Source organism: Artemia franciscana, chromosome 2 (assembly GCF_032884065.1).
Source record: "Artemia franciscana chromosome 2, ASM3288406v1, whole genome shotgun sequence".
NCBI lineage: Eukaryota > Metazoa > Arthropoda > Branchiopoda > Anostraca > Artemiidae > Artemia > Artemia franciscana.
In genome coordinates this window covers 47,159,752-47,177,718 of record NC_088864.1, presented here as the reverse complement: position 1 = coordinate 47,177,718, position 17,967 = coordinate 47,159,752, and the positions used below count along the sequence as shown (strand labels likewise).

The window sequence follows — 17,967 nt, the reverse complement described above, 5'->3', positions numbered from 1 at the left end:
TTTTTAGTTTTTTTTGTAGTTTTTGCCTTTTTTTAGTTTTTTTAGTTTTTTAGCTTTTTTATTAGTTTTTAGTTTTTTTTGTAGTTTTTGCCTTTTTTTAGTTTTTTTAGTTTTTTAGCTTTTTTATTTTTTTTATTAGTTTTTAGTTTTTTTTGTAGTTTTTGCCTTTTTTAGTTTTTTCAGTTTTGACGTCACCTGATCCAGTTTTTTCAGGTGACGTCACCTGATCCATCCACAGACAGACAGACAACTTATTTTTATATATATAGATAGATATATATATATATATATATATATATATATATATATATATATATATTTATATATATATATATATATATATATATATATATATATATATATATATATATATATATATATATATATATATATATATATATATATATATATATATATATATATATATATATATATATATATATATATATATATATATATATATATATATCATATGCCACAAGTGCCACTATATTGAGTGCCAGAATGGAAACGTTTTATGCATTCATTTTAGGTAGGACTTTGTTGGTTTGTAGTTTCTGACCGATTATCGTGACCCCTTGACATTTTTACACCAAGGCAGTGCTGTAATCTGGCAGCTGTATATTTTAATTAGTTACTGCTACACAGATGCGAATAGAGTCATGAAGCGATTTTTTTTCAAACTGTTCTTGGTCTGAGCTGTAAGTAAAGAGCGTTCTGTGCTAATTGTAACCGAAACTCTCTTTGTCTCTTTGAGGTTACAATTTAAAGAGGCGGCGTTTGTATATTTTATAACATATTATTCTTTTATCAAGTCATAGATGTAATTAATTGGTTTGGTGTAAAAAGATATAAGGTCGTAAAAAAATTGAATTCACTGGAATTGAAAAAAATTCGACTTGAAAAATGTCTTGGTAATTTGATTAAATGAGACAACGACCTGCAAAATAGTAACCGAATTCTATTAAATATTGAAGATGTTTGAAAATAGCTCAAGGGTGAAAACAACATCGGAAATATCCTGATCCCCGGCCAGTAAAAAAAAGGGCTAACCAAATTGTTTTTAGACCTTGTCTCGTTTGTTTTTTTGCGTTTTAGCCCCTTTAATCTTGAATTCACATATATACGCTTTACTCCATTCAAAAACAAAGTTTTAAACCTTGGACACCTTAACCGAATGGATGGCATGCTAAAGTTGTAATCCTATGTCCTCTGGCACGAGGGTTTGAGTCCTGGTGTAGCAAATCTTTTGTCCTGTGGGTGCTGTGGGCTTGACCTCAGCTTTGTTGCACAAAACTCAAGGTCGAAGTAACGGGCAGCAGTGCCGACGCAGGAACGTTAGTTGTGAAGAAACGTCGTTAATTCAATAAAACATATAAAAAACATATAAAAAACACATAAAAAACAATAAAAACATATAGTCACTGAGAGTTTTAGGCCCTTTTTGGGGAGAAGCAATGCATTCTTTACAATTTGTTGTGCGTATTAGGGCCCCCACGTTGAAAGAGTCACGAATGTAAATATCAATCTGATAAACAGCTTTTCTGTCCCATTTTCTGTCAAGGTGGCAATTTAGAAAGAAAACATTTCATATTTTAGATGTACTCATAAACACAAAGTCTCACAAGGTAATTAGAAAAATTGAAGATTGTTACTATCACATTGCAACGGGATTGGCTACCAATGAGAGCATTTCCTTCCAATCAGAATTGATCTTTGTTCACGGTATAGTCACTGAGAGTATTCCACAATGGTTTCCAAAAGAGGCAGCTACCAAAGAAGTGAAAAAACCAATTTTTGAAAAGCCAGATTCATTTATCATTCAGCCAGAGCCAAAGAGGAAGAATGCTGGTTCTACAGGGAAGGAAAACGCAAAGGTAAAGAAAAATTTTAATGATTACAGGGGGGTTAATATGTTTGAGTCTTCAAAGGGGAGCAGGGCATCGAAGGACTCTTTCGGTGTAGTTAAAAACGCTAATAAATCTGCAGTTTTGCTATAATTTCTAATTATAGCAAATGAAGACAGCTTGCTAATTGTTTATATGTTTGCTTGCTAATATGTTGCATATATCTTGCTAATATGTTTTCTAATTATAGAAAGCTGTCCACAAGGACAGCTTGCTCAAGTCCGGTTGTTCGGAAAGTGGAATTAGAAAATATAAAAAAAGAAATCGAAGAAACTTCCTAAAAATTCCAAGTAATTAGGCAAAAAAGATTAGACAGATAACGAAGAATAAATGTTGTCTCTGGTTCAGTATTGGTGTTTCATTTGTAACTAGAAACGAATAAGTTATTCAAATAACCAAGAGATCTAGGGACGGCTCTTCCATTTTTGCTTATTCATTGACTTTCTCTTTTGCTTTATTTAGTAACTATTTTGCGATTTGGCAAGGTCACTCAGTATAAGATGAGCTGATCTGTAACACCCATGGATCTCATATTTTGACGAAACTCGGTTTTTTGCTTTCTTTTTGGATAAGAGTAACCATGCATACATTTTGGTCAACCTTTTTTATATTTGGTTTTGTGGCAATTTTGATGATTTTGACTTCTGTCTGATCTAGGAAAATAGGCTGATAAAATTGTGTCCCCTTGAAAAGTACTTCAGATTTTCTTCATTTATAGATTGATTTTAACGAGTTGTGGAATAATTGTTTTTTTTGGGGAGGAGGGGGGAGGCCTTACGCACCTCAATTGTATGACTTTTTTGCTTCTACAATGCTTACTTTAGCTTTTTTAACCATCTTTAAGTATTGCTATGTGTTTAAAAATGTTGAGGCTTGTTGTAGAAGTACAAGCAAGGCTCAAAGAAAGATTCCAAAGCTCTTCGTAGGGTAGTTCAGAGTAGATGCCCCCTTAAATTCAACCTTAGGTGTGCTTCATAGCTTAAGCTTTCACCATAGCCTGAGGATGCCCTTTAAGAGGAAAAGCAATAATAAAAATGTGTTTTCCTCCATTTTTAGACGTGAGGATAGTGAGAGCATTTGATACCGTGCCTTATTGTCAAAAAATAGAAAAGAACAACAACAAAAGACAAATGAATCCTATGAAAATAGCACGAAAAGTATTGTGGAACTTGTAAAGGCTCTGAAATTTTTATGGGGAGGGGGGAGGGCAATTGGTCCAAAGGCCTAGAGCCTCAATTTTTGCTTAATCTGCGGGATATGCCTTGCAAAAACCGAGTTTTACTAATTTTGAAATGATTAAAGCCTGTCACCCATCTTTTGGGTATAAAACTAAGGGTTCTAGACGTTTACCCTTCCACCTGGAAAATACCACACCCGGAAAATATCCCCCCCGCGGAAAATACCCCTCGCAGGAAATACCCTCACCCCGGAAAATACCCCATCTCCCGGAAAATGCCCCAGAAAAATACCCCCTCCCCTCCCCCGCGGAAAATTGGGCTATCAAAATTTAAGCATTTTACTTGACTTGTATTTTTGTTTTAGAAGATAATCTTAATTATATATATTATATAACTATCTATATATATCTTATATCTTATATAATTATATCTTAAAAACTTAAAAAAAAAAACACAAATTCATTTTTGCTGGAAAGATTCCGTATGAACTTTTGCAATTCTTGGCAGTAGCGGGCGCCAAATTAAAAAATAAAAGGAAGAAGGAAAAAAAGACGTGGACGAAAAAAATGATCAAAATTAAGCTAAAAACATTTGGCACAAAAAAAATTAAGAAGGTTTGGCTTTTCTTTGAAAGTGTAGTTGGCTTTGGGAACCAACACGTTCTTATTGTTTAAGTTTTTTGAGACGAAAGCGTTGTCAAATTCTGCGAGTTGGTTATTCTTATCTTCCAAGTGTAAAACTACCACATATCAACATTATTAAATAAATGAGACACAAAACAAACAGATATTACAATAGATAACCTAGTCAAACTCAAAACGAGCAAAAATCAAAAGAAGTAGGGCTGATAACCCTGATGTCTTCTCAAGACCAGAACATAATTTGCACTTAACAAAAAAAAAAAAATAATAATAATAATAATAATAACTGTGGATTTTCAGTTTAATATACATGTTTTGATATTTATTCCTTAAAGTCTTAATGCTTCTTTATATATTTAAGTAAAAAAGTGAAAACATTTAAAATGTATTTTGTTTTCAGTTAAGTGCAAATCATGTTCTGGTCTTGAGTTTGCGTGGGGGATGTCAACCTACTCATGTTAATTTTTGCTCGTTTTGAGTTTGACCCGGTTATTTATTGTAATTTCTGTTTGTTTTCGGTTTAAATTATTTATTGATGGCGATTTGTGGTAGTTTTAAGCTGGGAAAAATATTCAAATTTATTTCTATTCATTTATGGATTTATGGTGTTCTTTACTTTTCTTTGACAAACTTGTTTTGTGGAAAAAAGTTTTAAAATTAATTTCTGCTCGTTTTTTATTGACATAGTCTTTTTCACGAAAAGAAAAGCATCTTTCGGTTTTTTTTCTATTACACTCCATCATTTCCTATTTCTCTATATACTCCTCGAGGGGGAGGGGTAAGGAAAATATTTTCCGCAGGGGGATTTGCGGGGATAGGGGGTCGGTCACCAAAACCAAGTGGTGTGGCCAAAGCAAATCATGAGAATTACATGCCTGTTTTCATCAGACTTCTTTTAGTCTTTGTCAAAAAATAATTAAGTAACTAATGATCTCCACCAAACGTTGTTTTCAAAATTCGCTAATTATTTCTGAAACGTATTTTCGCTGCTTCAATGTCTGATCCGGTATGCCGTGAGTAAAGCTTTAGATAATGTGCAAGATAGGTTTTTATTTGACAGTGTACTCCTTTAGTGCAAAATTTGAATTATTTTAGCTAACATTTATTATTGAACCTAGTAATCGTTAATTTGTTTTAAATATTTACATGCGACAATTACTCGATTTGACTTTATGGGAAATATATACTGGCCCTTAGTCCCGACTATAGAATCGTGTTGGTCTTATTATTGATTTTAGTTTTTTCTTTATTTGATTAATTATTTTTTAGATTGGGATGAAGACCCATTCTCATATAATTACAGAGTTTGCTCTGCAATTATTACAGTTGAGGCTAAAAAAAGAGAATATTGACAGCGAAGACAAACACTTGCTAGGAATGCTCGATCCGTTTGTTTCTATTCTGTCAGAATCACTTGCTTCTCCACACAATAAGGTAACTAACTTTTGACTGTTCAACTTTTTTAGTCTTTTTGATTTTTTCCCTTTTTTATTACTTAGTACTGTGGTAATACAAAAGAGGATTCACTTCCTTCTTCTTTTTTCGAATCTGAGCTGTTGAAATATTAGAGTAAAGAATTGTACGATCAGTGGATTAGAACAGTAGAGTGATTAGATTTCGTCTTATTCAAAAATGCACTTACAATATGAAAGTTGAATTCTACTCCCAAAATTAAAAACTACCTTTCGAATCCAAAAAATTGTAAAAATTTCTATTCGAAATTAAAATCCTGTATTCAAGTAATTTGGTAATAGTAAAACTAACCCGAATCATCCCTCAGATTTTTCCCCAAAAATTAGATTCACTGTCTCTTAATCTTGGGGTTCGTCTCAAGCTTTCATTTCTTTGCTGAAAAGTCCCGTTACAAAGCAAGTGCCAACTGGTAGTTTCTTTCACATGTCTCCAATTGAAATTCTAGGCAATCCTAAGCTATATCGCCAACTGGTAGTTTCTTTCACATGTCTCCAATTGAAATTCTAGGCAATCCTAAGCTATATTGGCAAAGCTCCTTATGCTGCTGGTGCAGCAAATCACACAAGTGTTGATCCGTTGTGCCAGGTCAAGAAGGTACACCATTGGGGGTACTTCATACTTAAGAGTTGTCAAAAGCTTTCTCAGGGATGTTATCTCCTGTGCTTTCCAAAAAAAGTACTCAAAACTGGAAAATTCCAAAATTCTACTCAAAATGGGGAAATATACTTTAGTCCCATTGGCTCCATTTATATTATAACCACGTTATATAACCACTTTATATCATATTTACCACTTTATTTTATTATTGCCACTTCTATATTATAAACACATTATTGTATCCAATAAAACTAACGGCTATAGAGCATCATATAATTGCACACCATCTATTATCGCGGTGACCAACGGACTCGCCTATGAGAAAGGGAGGGGGGGTTACCTACGACTAAAAGTCAATTAAGCACCATTGGCTCCATACTTGGGAGTTGTCGAAAGCTTTCTCAAGGAGAAAGCCAAAAAAATGTACTCTACTAAAATTTGGAAATGTAATTTAGATGTTTTTTTTTTAACACAACTGCGATTACATACATTCTTTGTATCTTCTGGGTGCTGTAGTCTAACAAAAACCACTAATTATGGTTTTGAAAATAGTGAACAAATCATGAATTTATAAAATGGGATGCTTAGGGTGTGTTTCAGCCTCCTTGGATAAGGCCATTGATAAGTAACGACAAGTAACGTTCAACAATTATTAAGGACAGTGATAAGTAAATGGTGATAATAATTGTAAATAATTAATTTGATAATTAATTAGTGTAAATAATTTCTTAGATTACATTGCTTTCCCATTTACAAAAATTGAGAGAAGAAAAACGGGTTTAATTTCAATAAAGCAATGGAACAAAACGAAAGTTAAAGAAACAACAACGAAACTTTAAATTATGAAAAAATCCAAATATGTCGACTACACGTCCGGGAGCCCTTTTTAACGAAAATAATAATTAAAAGATAACTAACAATTTTTTTAATTAATTCGTCTAAAGAAAACGACAACCAAACACAAAAAAAAGCACAACAACAACAAAAAACGGGTAAATACAATACATTTTAAACACTTTCAGAACTGCAGAAACTATAATTTTCTGACTTATCACCAGCAAACGTATGTCACTAGCACAACAAATATTTCTCCCCTAGGACAAATATTTCTCCCCTTTAAAATCAGATTGGTAAATGTGATCTATTAAGAATCAAAACTATATTTATTTGAAAGAAAATTCATAAAAACCCAGATCACCAATACTGATTAAATTTACCGATTTAAATAATAAGGCTCCAGGTGCTGATAGTGTGATAAGTGAGTTTCTTAAATGTGGTGGCTCTGAGGTTATAAATAAGCTACTGAAGATTATGAATATGATTTTTGAAAAATGGTTAGTACGTAATGATTTTAGGAAAACCTTAATTAACACTGTATAAGAAAGGTGACAAGAGTGAGTGTCGTAATTATTGAGATTGATCAGGTTGGCAGCTTTACTTACCTTGGTAGTATTATTAGTAAAGACGGTGGGAGCAGTGAAGATGTTAAAAGTAGAATAGCTAAGGCTCAGGGTGTTTTTTCACAGTTAAAAAAAGTTTTGAAGAATAGAGAGATAATTCTGCAAACCAAGATTAGGATATTGGAAGCTACAGTGATGACAGTGGTCAAATATGGCTCTGAAGCATGTGTGCCCCGAAAAGCAGACGAAAATTTACTTGATGTTTTCCAGAGAAATTGCCTGCGGGTTGTCGTGGGTACCCGGCTGACTGACCGTTTTTCAAACAGTAGGTTGTACGAAAAATGTGGTTCAATCCCGCTTTCTAGGGCTATAACGAAAGAAAGGTTGAGATGGCTAGGCCACGTTCTGCGGGTGAGGGATGACAGATTGCCGAAGATTGTCCTTTTCGGCCAACGGTCTGGGGCTACACGGAAAGCACGTCGTCCTCGTTTGGGTTGGGAGGATGTCATAAATAAATATTTAAAGGAAATGGGAACTTCCTGGGAAGGTGTAAAGAGGGAGGCCTTGAATAGATTAGGTTGGAGGAGGATCGTGCGAAACTGTGTTGGCCTCAGGCGGCTTGATCCTGTGGTGAGTTGTTAGAGGTAGTAGCAGTAGTAGTAGATTAAATTTACAAGGTTAAAAACATTTGAACTATATATGGCAACAGGTCAAAGAAACTTATGCATTATAAATTAAGTGGATTGTCTTGTTTGCTTACTTACGTGCCTTCTGTTGACTCTTCCCAGCTTTGACCTCCAGACTCCGGACATCCGGATTTCGACTTATATCCATATATGGAGCCAAAGAAATTGAAAGTGCTTCAGCCTTTTCAATTTACCGTAAACATGCGACAGGCGATCGTAAACTTATGCTCGCATAAGTGGTAAGAACGCTGATAAGTAACGAAAAGTTACGTTTAAGAAGCAATGACAAGTTTTCGATAAGTAACGAAACGACAGTGAAGATAGTTGGATAAATTTCTGTATGAATAACACTCGGTAGCCGCAGGAAAAGTAATATTAGTGAAGGTAGTTTACGTCATATTCTATAGTTGTTTGCCGTTCTGTCCTAACGTATAGATTAGATCATGCCTAACCAACAATGGCATTTGTTTTTTTGCTTTTTTTTAGTATCCGTAGTTTTTTGAATTTTGCTGTCCTTTTTATGCTATTTAATGATAGCTAGAAATTATGTAACAAATAAAGATAAGAATTACACGTTAAATATCAGTATTTAGTTTGGGACTATGTTATAACAGGAATAAGGAACTGCTCGTCTAATCTGTTTCTCCATACTGCTACTCCTTAGCTCTATGAGAATTTAGGCCTACCTATTTATCATTTTTTGGAAAACAACAGTGGAAGATATCTAACTGAAAAATATTATAATGTAATCACAAGATTTGACAAAAGAAAATAGCCAAAGGAAAAAGAAAAAAAAAATATAATAATGAAATAGATTACACCACCTTATATATATACTTTTTTCGGAAAAAAAGAAAAGTTTCCTCAATTGATGCTTACTACAAACCCGCACTTGAATAAAGGTGCGACCCTATAAAATTGCCCCACACAAGTGAACTTGTCACAACCCAAAATAGTATCTACAAAACGGCTGGAATTAATAGCTGTAGGTTTTTCTGACGTAAGATCAAATTATTAAAGCGTTGGCAATTTTTCTTATGCAAATTATTTGTGTTCTGTGTACTTCCAAAATAATCAGGATGTAGATAGTACATTATGAGGATAAGAGGAGAAGAGTCTCTTATAGAGGAGGTGATTGATAATTGGTTATGTTTCTAACATTGGAAACCAATGTATTCTGATGTGTGTATCTTATCACAGTTCTTATGGCTATTTTAATGGGTTTTTTTTCTTCTTTTTTTTCTTCTCTTTTTTTGTCTAATGTCGAACCTCCGACAGATTTGAATGTAACTGTAAAATAAATCAGGGTCAGATTTGATCAGATCTGCCAGAAAAATTAATTTTGCCAAGAAATTTTTACAGATTTGTGTTGCGTCACCATTTTATATGTAAAAAGGATATTTCTTTTTATCCGTCATTAATTAATATCTAATTATAATATTATAAAAATGTGACAGGTAAAATAAATCATAGATAAAAGTTCGATGTGGTTCAAACAATATTACGGTGAAAGATATTTGAATTACCCAGATTATTCACTAGTTGTGTTTTATTGTTAGTGTTATAAGCTAAAAAAGATTTTGAACCGATGTTTAGTGGCATTCAGAACAAATATCAAAGCACAAATACTTAGGGAAATTATGGTATTCCAATTAAAACAATATAAGTTTTCAATTTTTTATGTCCTACAAAAGGGAAAAATCGCTCTCAAGAAAGTTTCTTTGAAAGTTTCGGTTTAACATGAACTACTACTTTCTTTGAAAATACTGATGAAATTTCGTCCAGAAATGATCGATGTATAATTTTGTTTGTTTTGTCTAAAAGATTTTTATGTTTTCTTCCTTTATTGTAGCAAGTCGGGTTATCGTTAAAGTGTATTATCAAACTTCTTTCCCTGCCTCTGCCATCTATTGAAAAACATATCAAGAGAATCGTTGGATCAATATTTATCATCCTGAATAAACATGGAGGAGCGGGGACTGCATCTAATGATCAGTTTGAAATGGTTGTCTCTGCATATAAGGTAAAAGTTATTATTTTTTTGTGCTAAAGCACGGTTACATATATAACATGTAATTTTGAATTGTTACCGTAATATTCGCTCTGTGTGGCCTCTTCATTAAATGTGTACCCTTTGTCTCTTTTTCGTGTTAACAAAAGCGAAGTGTAGAAAACAAACAGTTGTGTACAGAATAATATGGTCTTTCCTGCATTCACCTTGGGGTGAAAAAATATCATCCGAAGGCCGTGAGTGGTCCCCAGAGCTCTTAGGCGCAGTCTACGACCTAGATTGATTAATAACCCTTCGACCACTACAGCGGCAGCTGCAACCTAGTAAAGACAAACCACGGTTCACAGTAACGAAAAAGGAAAAAGCGTGCTTAAAAAAATGGCTAGTGATAACGAACCGCCATTTGTAGCTGATTCAGGAATGGTAACTACTATCTCGATTAGTCTTTATGGTAAAAATGTTATTTTGAAAACAAATTTATGAGAATTTTAGAAAAGAGCCTGAAACCCTTTAAAGTGGCATCGGATTGAAACAAAAAGTATACCTTTGGAACCACCATGGCCGAAAACCCTGTACCGCCTTACTTAGAGCTTCCTGACTTTAACAACAAGAAAAATCACTTTTTTGGTTGTGTAGTACTGATGTGTCCTTTTTCTTTACTGCTAGCGGGGCACTTGGAAATCATAGAGAGCTGTTTACTGGCTCATTCCAACGAAAATTACTTCGTCTACATCTATGGTACTTTCGTAAGTACCAAAACGTATTTTTTAAACTAAAATTTATTTTTTGCCAAAAATTGTACCTTCATTAAATATCAAGGAAGAGTTTTTATCTATATTCTTGCCTTTTATCTATGTTGCAATGGCCGGTGATGTTGCTAATTTGAATAATTTATGGCTCTCACTTTTTTATTTTCCTTATAGAGCAAAAACAGAGAGTCCGGGCAGTTGAAAAGCAGAACGTCACATATCTGATTAAGGAATGCTTTTTTTACTGTCTCGTTCTTTAAGTACATTTTTGGGCTTTTGTCTCCTAGTAAAAATGTCCAATCCATTATAAAAGTTCTTTCTGTTGTGCTAGCTTAACGTGTTGGCTTTAATTATAAGGGCCACTATTATTATTTATCCGACTACTATTGTTTTTATGTTATTTTCTATTACGTTTTTACATTATTTCATTATCATTACCATTATTTTTTTATTTTTAAAATAGAAAAAAGTCTGAGGTAAATTTTCACCAGGATTGAATTGTATAGAGGATATTTCCGTGGGTGGGGGATTTCTCTGTGGAAGTGGGGCCAGATTTCTTTGCATTACTTAAAACGATCAGAAGTTAAATAAAAAAAACAAGTTTTTTCAACTGAAAGTAAGGAGCAGCATTAAAACTTAAAACGAACAGAAATTGTTACATGAATAAAGGATTTCCCCCCTTCCCCCCTCCTCAACACTCGCTCTTTACGCGAAAGTTTGAATTTTGTCCCTATTCTTTAAGAACGATTCCCGAAACACAAGGGTTTTCTAATTAGAACAAAATAAGATTTTTTAAAAGTACTACAAACTTTAGCGTAAAGAGATAGGTGTTAAGGAGGGGGCAATCCCTTTCATACACGTTTCAATTTCAGTTTGTTTTAATTTTTAATGTTGCTTCTTACTTTCTGTTCAAAAAACTTTTTTTGTTTTATTATTTCATATAGCCTTTAAATCAAATCAACAAATCTTCTAGCCCTTCAAGAAAATGAGCTCGAAACTCCGTATCTAACTATTTTAGTTTAATCTAATGACAACTTGGCCGCAGTGACGTATAAGTACCGCTTAAGATGGTGAATTTAATGTATTTTTTCTATATCATTAACGTTTATCGCATTTTCCTAAATTGTTATGAGGATTTGTTAATTTGCTATTATGTATTTTATACAAACTAATATTTATATTTGTTAGTTTATATTTTATATATTTTTTTCTAATGTATATGTATTTTATAAATATATATCTTTAAGTTTATATTCTATTCATGTTTATATATGTTATACTTATTTATTCCTATTTATATTTTCTGTATTTTGTCTGCAAAAAGTATTTACAATTCATTAGCAAAAGCCAGATTGATACACACCAATACTTGCCTTTGGGCAATGAGACTTTAAAAACATGAATTTTATTACAGAAATATCCAAGTTTTCCTACAAGTTTAATTGTTACTTTCATAGTATTTCAAGGTTCTTTACCCTTCCTTGTAAGAGAATCACTCACATATATACTAATTTGACATGTATGATCACTTTTAAATTCTCTCAACTTCTTTTCTTCTCGAAACCTCTTAACCAATGATAGGAGGTCGGTCAACCTCCTTCTTCTTTTTTTCTTATGTATTGAAAGCTGTCGAATGTAATTTCAAAATAGTTTCGATTTAGTGTATAATTATACATATATAACGTATTGAGTCCATAATCTTACTTGAGGAGTCAGAAAGCAATTAGGAGGAAGACTATAAATGATTAAAAATTGGTTTTAAGTTGCGGTTTCGTGGATCCCATGAATGCACGTGTTCCAGTAGTTCTTGGAGCTTCGTTGATGGGAAATGCCCCTCCCATATCTAGGTCTGCTCTGGTATGACACCTGATAATTTGTATTGCAATATAAACATTCTATTATTTTGTACAAATGTGAAATTAGTGTTAAATCTGTCATCATATTACTGCAAGTCTGTCACTGGATTAAGCCCCTCTCCCTAACCAGACACACGCATGAATGTTTCTACTCTGTTATGTCCTGTTTAACAGTTCTCCCTTGCCCCCATAACTACATCCCAGCCTAACCTAAGGCTCTGGGTTTTTTCTTTCCTTCTCGTGGACAGGATTTTTCTAGAGTGGCTAATCCTGTGATCGCAGTGCGAAGAAGAATTGAGGGGCACCGGAAGTAGTTAGCTGATGAAAGTCCTTTTGAAACTGTTCTTTATTGGTTCGATTGTTTTGTTAGTTTTTTTTTTAATTATTTCGTAAGGTTGATTGTACTTGCTTAATTTTTGTCTACAGATTATTCTATCAATATTGTATTTTTATATTTATGATGGTCAGTAAATCTATACACAGATACATACATATACATATCCAATGCATATATATATATATACTAGCTGTTGGGGTGGCGCTTCGCGCCACCCCAACACCTAGTTGGTGGGGGCGCTTCGCGCCCCCCCAAGCCCCCCCGCGCGCGTAAGTCGTTACGCGCCATATTAGTTACGCGCCATTGTAGTTGTGTCCCTATGTCCCACCTGTGAATATAGATATATATATATATATATATATATATATATATATATATATATATATATATATATATATATATATATATATATATATATATATATATATATATATATATGTTTTTAACTACGTAAAACTTGCGAATATACAACATTCTTTGCTGTCCCATTGTCTGTGCATATAAATAGATTGTCAGGTTTGCCGACTCTTGAACATGCAACATATAATGGTCCATGGGAAAACAATCCGTATTCAGATCTATACCTCATGATTCTAATGATTGCCCTTGAGCTTTGTTGATGGTGATTGCTAATCGACCATTCCCTGAGTCGCCATCGTCATTTATATATCCCCCTGTGCACCCCGGCGTCCCCTTTGTAGTTATGTCCCTGTGTCCCGGTCGTCATTTATATTCCCTGTGTCCCGGTCGTCATTTGTGTCCCGGTGTTCCAGTCTGTGATTTCTCTTTGAGTGTCGCGGGCGTCATTTATATTCCTTGTGTCCCGGTGTCCCGGTCGTCATTTATATCCCCCTGTGCCCCCCGGCGTCCCCATTGTAGTTGTGTCCCTGTGTCCCGGTCGTCATTTATATTCCCTGTGTCCCGGTCGTCATTTCTATCCCGGTGTCCCGGTCTGTATATACATTCGTTTTTTAGTTTTGTTTTTCTCCTTTATTTTTTTCCTTTTTTCTTTTTTTTCTTTTTTAGTTTATTTAGATTTTTAGATTTTTTAGTTTTTTTATTAGTTTTTAGTTTTTTTGTAGTTTTTACCATTTTTTTAGTTTTTTTAGTTTTTTTTTTTACTTATGTCCTGGTCGTCATTTATACTCCCTGTGTCCCGGTCGTCTTTTGTGTCTCGGTGCTTTGTTGATTGCTAATTTATATTATATTTATATTTATATTTTTTATATTTATTAATATTTTTTTAGTTTTCTTTTTCTCTTATTTTTCAGTTTTTTCCTTTTTTTTTAGTTTTTTCTTTTTTAGTTTTTAGTTTTTTTTTTGTTTTTTACCTTTTTTTAGTTTTTTTAGTTTTTTTAGTTTTTTAGCTTTTTTAGTTTTTTTATTAGTTTTTAGTTTTTTTTAGTTTTTGCCTTTTTTTAGTTTTTTCAGTTTTTTTTAGTTTTTAGTTTTTTACCTTTTTTTAGTGTTTTTTAGTTTTTTAGCTTTTTTAGTTTTTTTTTCTTTTTAGTTTTTTTTGTAGTTTTTACCTTTTTTAGTTTTTTTTCTTCTTTTGTATTAGTGTGAAATAATTCAGACGTCATATGCGGACAAACACGACGTCACTCGACAGACAGACAGACAGACATAACCCACAAACAACTTATTTTTATATATATTTATTCATATTTTTTTAGTTTTCTTTTTCTCTTTTATTTTTCAGTTTTTTCCTTTTTTTTAGTTTTTTTCTTTTTTAGTTTTTAGTTTTTTTTTAGTTTTTTACCTTTTTTTAGTTTTTTTTAGTTTTTTAGCTTTTTTAGTTTTTTATTAGTTTTTATTTTTTTTGTAGTTTTTGCCTTTTTTTATTTTTTTCAGTTTTTTTTTAGTTATTAGATTTTTACCTTTTTTTAGTTTTTTTTTAGTTTTTTAGCTTTTTTAGTTTTTTTTTCTTTTTAGTTTTTTTTGTAGTTTTTACCTTTTTTAGTTTTTTTCTTCTTTTGTATTAGTGTGAAATAATTCAGACGTCATATGCGAACAAACATGACGTCACCTGATCCATCCACAGATCCACACACAGACAACTTATTTTTATATATATAGATAGATATTTGATCAGGTTGGGAGCTTCAGTTACCTTGGTAGTATTATTAGTAAAGATGGTGGGAGCAGTGAAGATGTTAAAAGTAGAATAGCTAAAGCTCAGGGTGTTTTTTCACAGTTAAAAAAAGTTTGGAAGAATAGAAAGATAAGCCTACAAACCAAGATTAGAATATTGGAAGCTACAGTGATGACAGTGGTCAAATATGGCTCTGAAGCATGGACACTCCGAAAAGCAGATGAAAATTTACTAGATGTTTTCCAGAGAAATTGCCTACGGATTGTTCTGGGTACCCGGCTGACTGACCGTATTTCAAACAGTAGGTTGTACGAAAAGTGTGGTTCAATCCCGCTTTCTGGGGCTATAATGAAAGAAAGGTTGAGATGGCTAGGCCACGTTCTACGGATGAAGGATGACAGATTACCGAAGATTGTCCTTTTTGGCCAACCGTCTGGGGCTACACGGAAAGCAGGTCGTCCTTGTCTGGGTTGGGAGGATGTCATAAATAAGGATTTAAAGGAAATGGGAACTTCCTGGGAGGGTGTAAAGAGGGAGGCTTTAAATAGATTAGGTTGGAGGAGGAGCGTGCGTAGCTGTGTTGGCCTCAGGCGGCTTGGTGCTGCAGTGAGTTATTAGTAGTATTAGTAGTAGTAGTATATATATATATATACATATATATATATATATATATATATATATATATACATATATATATATATATATATCTATATATATATAAAAATAAGTTGTCTGTCTGTCTGTCTGTGGATCAGGTGACGTCATGTTTCTGTGTTGACTGACGTCATGAAATTAGTTGTCGTCATTTTTGCTTTGACGGTGACGTCATTAACGGTATTTGAACGCAAAACCGCGCAGTTAGATGAAAATCCACCTGGACAGCGAGAGTCAAAACATATCAAAAATGAAAATGATAGCGATGATGATTGGGTTTGGGATTTTGACTTGGATAAGGTCATCAATGCCTACCAGATTTAAGTTAAAAAAACAAAGGTTCGTCGATATGTACTTCATAGTGACGCTGAAAAATAAAGAAGAAAAAGAAAACTGAAAAAAGAAAAAAGGTAAAAAACTAAAAAAAAACTAGAAAGAAAAAACACTCAAAGAGAAATTACAGACCGGGACACAAATGACGACCGAGACAGAGGGAATATAAGTGACGACCGGGAACCTCAAAGAGAAATTACAGACTGGGACACCCGGACACAAATCACGACCGGGACACAGGGAATATAAATGACGACCGGGACACAGGGACACAACTACAACGGGGACGCCGGGGGCACAGGCGGGATATATAAATGACGACCGGGACACAGGGATTGTTCGAATAGAAATTACAGACCGGGACACCGGGACACAAATGACGACCGGGACACCGGGAAACAGGGAATATAAATGACGACCGGGACACTCAAAGAGAAATTACAAACTGGGACACCGGGACACAAATGACGACCGGGATACAGGGAATATAAATGACGACCGGGACACAGGGACACATCATTAGAATAATGAGGTATAGATCTGAATACGGATTGTTTTTCCCATGGACAATTATATGTTGCATGTTCAAGAGTCAGTAAACCTGACAGTCTATTTATATGCACAGACAATGGGACAGCGAAGAATGTTGTATATTCGCATGTTTTACGTAGTTAAAAAAATATATTTATATCTATCTCTATTCACAGGTGGGACACAGGGACACAACTACAATGGCGCGTAACTAATATGGCGCGTAACGACTTACGCGCGCGGGGGGGCTTGGGGGGGTGCGACCACCAACTAGGTGTTGGGGGGGCGCGCACCACCAACTAGGTGTTGGGGGGGCGCGCACCACCAACTAGGTGTTGGGGTGGCGCGAAGCGCCACCCCAACAGCTAGTATATATATATATATATATATATATATATATATATATATATATATATATATATGCGTGGGATAGGCAATGCACATACGTATTCACATACATATTCATTTATGCGAAGACTCAGTTTGTTCACTTCAACTTGTCTATTGCTCATTATAATAGCAGAAGGCTTATGTCATATCTGAGAAACATAAAACACGAGAATAAGTTAATAAAAAGGGACATGTATATAAATAAACATAGGGTTACTCGTTAAAATACCTAAGCCCATGAATCAGTTGACGTCAATTATGTTACGCTTTGGTTTTGTTGTAAATATGGTATATTTTTTCTTCTTACAAGCTTTAGTTTTTTTTTCAGGAGACAGCTACAGTCTTGAGGAATCTTCCCTTACCAGGTTAAGAAGTAATTTATTTGTTGCTTAACTTATCTTCTTCTTTTTTATTCAGTCGATTACTGTAATTATTCGAGATGTTTCTTCAATGAAACTGGAGGAAGATCAACTTCGTGTGCTTTTAACTTACGCCGAGCAGTCTATGTCTGATCTCGATAGCAATGCTCAAACCACTGGATTTGCTGTACTCAAAGCAGTTTTGGGCAGAAAATTGGACTTTCCAGAGCTTCCAGATATCATGAATCGTGTATCCACTTTGGCGGTTACTTCTGAAATGGTGCATGTGAGAAGTCAGTGCAGACAGGTGAGTGACTACTTTATGTGGTAAAGTTCGGTGGAGCGGACTACCGGCAAATTAAGTATTAAAATATATAAGTCTACTTATTTGCAAGACGAGTAAATCTGAATGCTTTCCTTCGTATAGAAAAACTTAATAAGGGTGGGTATTAATATCAGGGACTTAACCAAACGTATGGTGGTAGGGCATTAGTTATTTTACTATTAGAAAGCATCGAACTGTTAATTAATTGAAATAGGTTTTGTCTATGAAAATGCTTCTTTTACGTCTATGAAAACTGAGAATCCGAACACTGCAATCAATAGTGTTCTGGATATACCAACATTAACTAGTTGACAAAATAGTGATTGGTCGGTGATAGCGTCATATCGACGTACCATAAATTGACGGAGCTCTTCTCTTCTTTTCCAGTAATAAGTGGGGAATTAAGTAAGAATTATATTGTGGATCTTTATCAACGAACTCATAT

At 33.9% G+C, this 17,967-nt stretch overlaps 1 protein-coding gene across 1 annotated transcript in view; it reads left to right on the top strand.

Annotated features, from left to right (window-relative positions):
• LOC136042909 (small subunit processome component 20 homolog) overlaps nt 1–17,967 on the top strand; it is a 127,803-nt gene that overhangs the window by 102,918 nt on the left and 6,918 nt on the right. The window contains exons 21-24 of the mRNA XM_065727837.1: nt 1,600–1,877; nt 4,996–5,160; nt 9,735–9,905; nt 17,256–17,504. Of these exons, the coding sequence (XP_065583909.1) occupies nt 1,600–1,877; nt 4,996–5,160; nt 9,735–9,905; nt 17,256–17,504 (863 nt within the window). The remainder of the gene's footprint in view (nt 1–1,599; nt 1,878–4,995; nt 5,161–9,734; nt 9,906–17,255; nt 17,505–17,967) is intronic.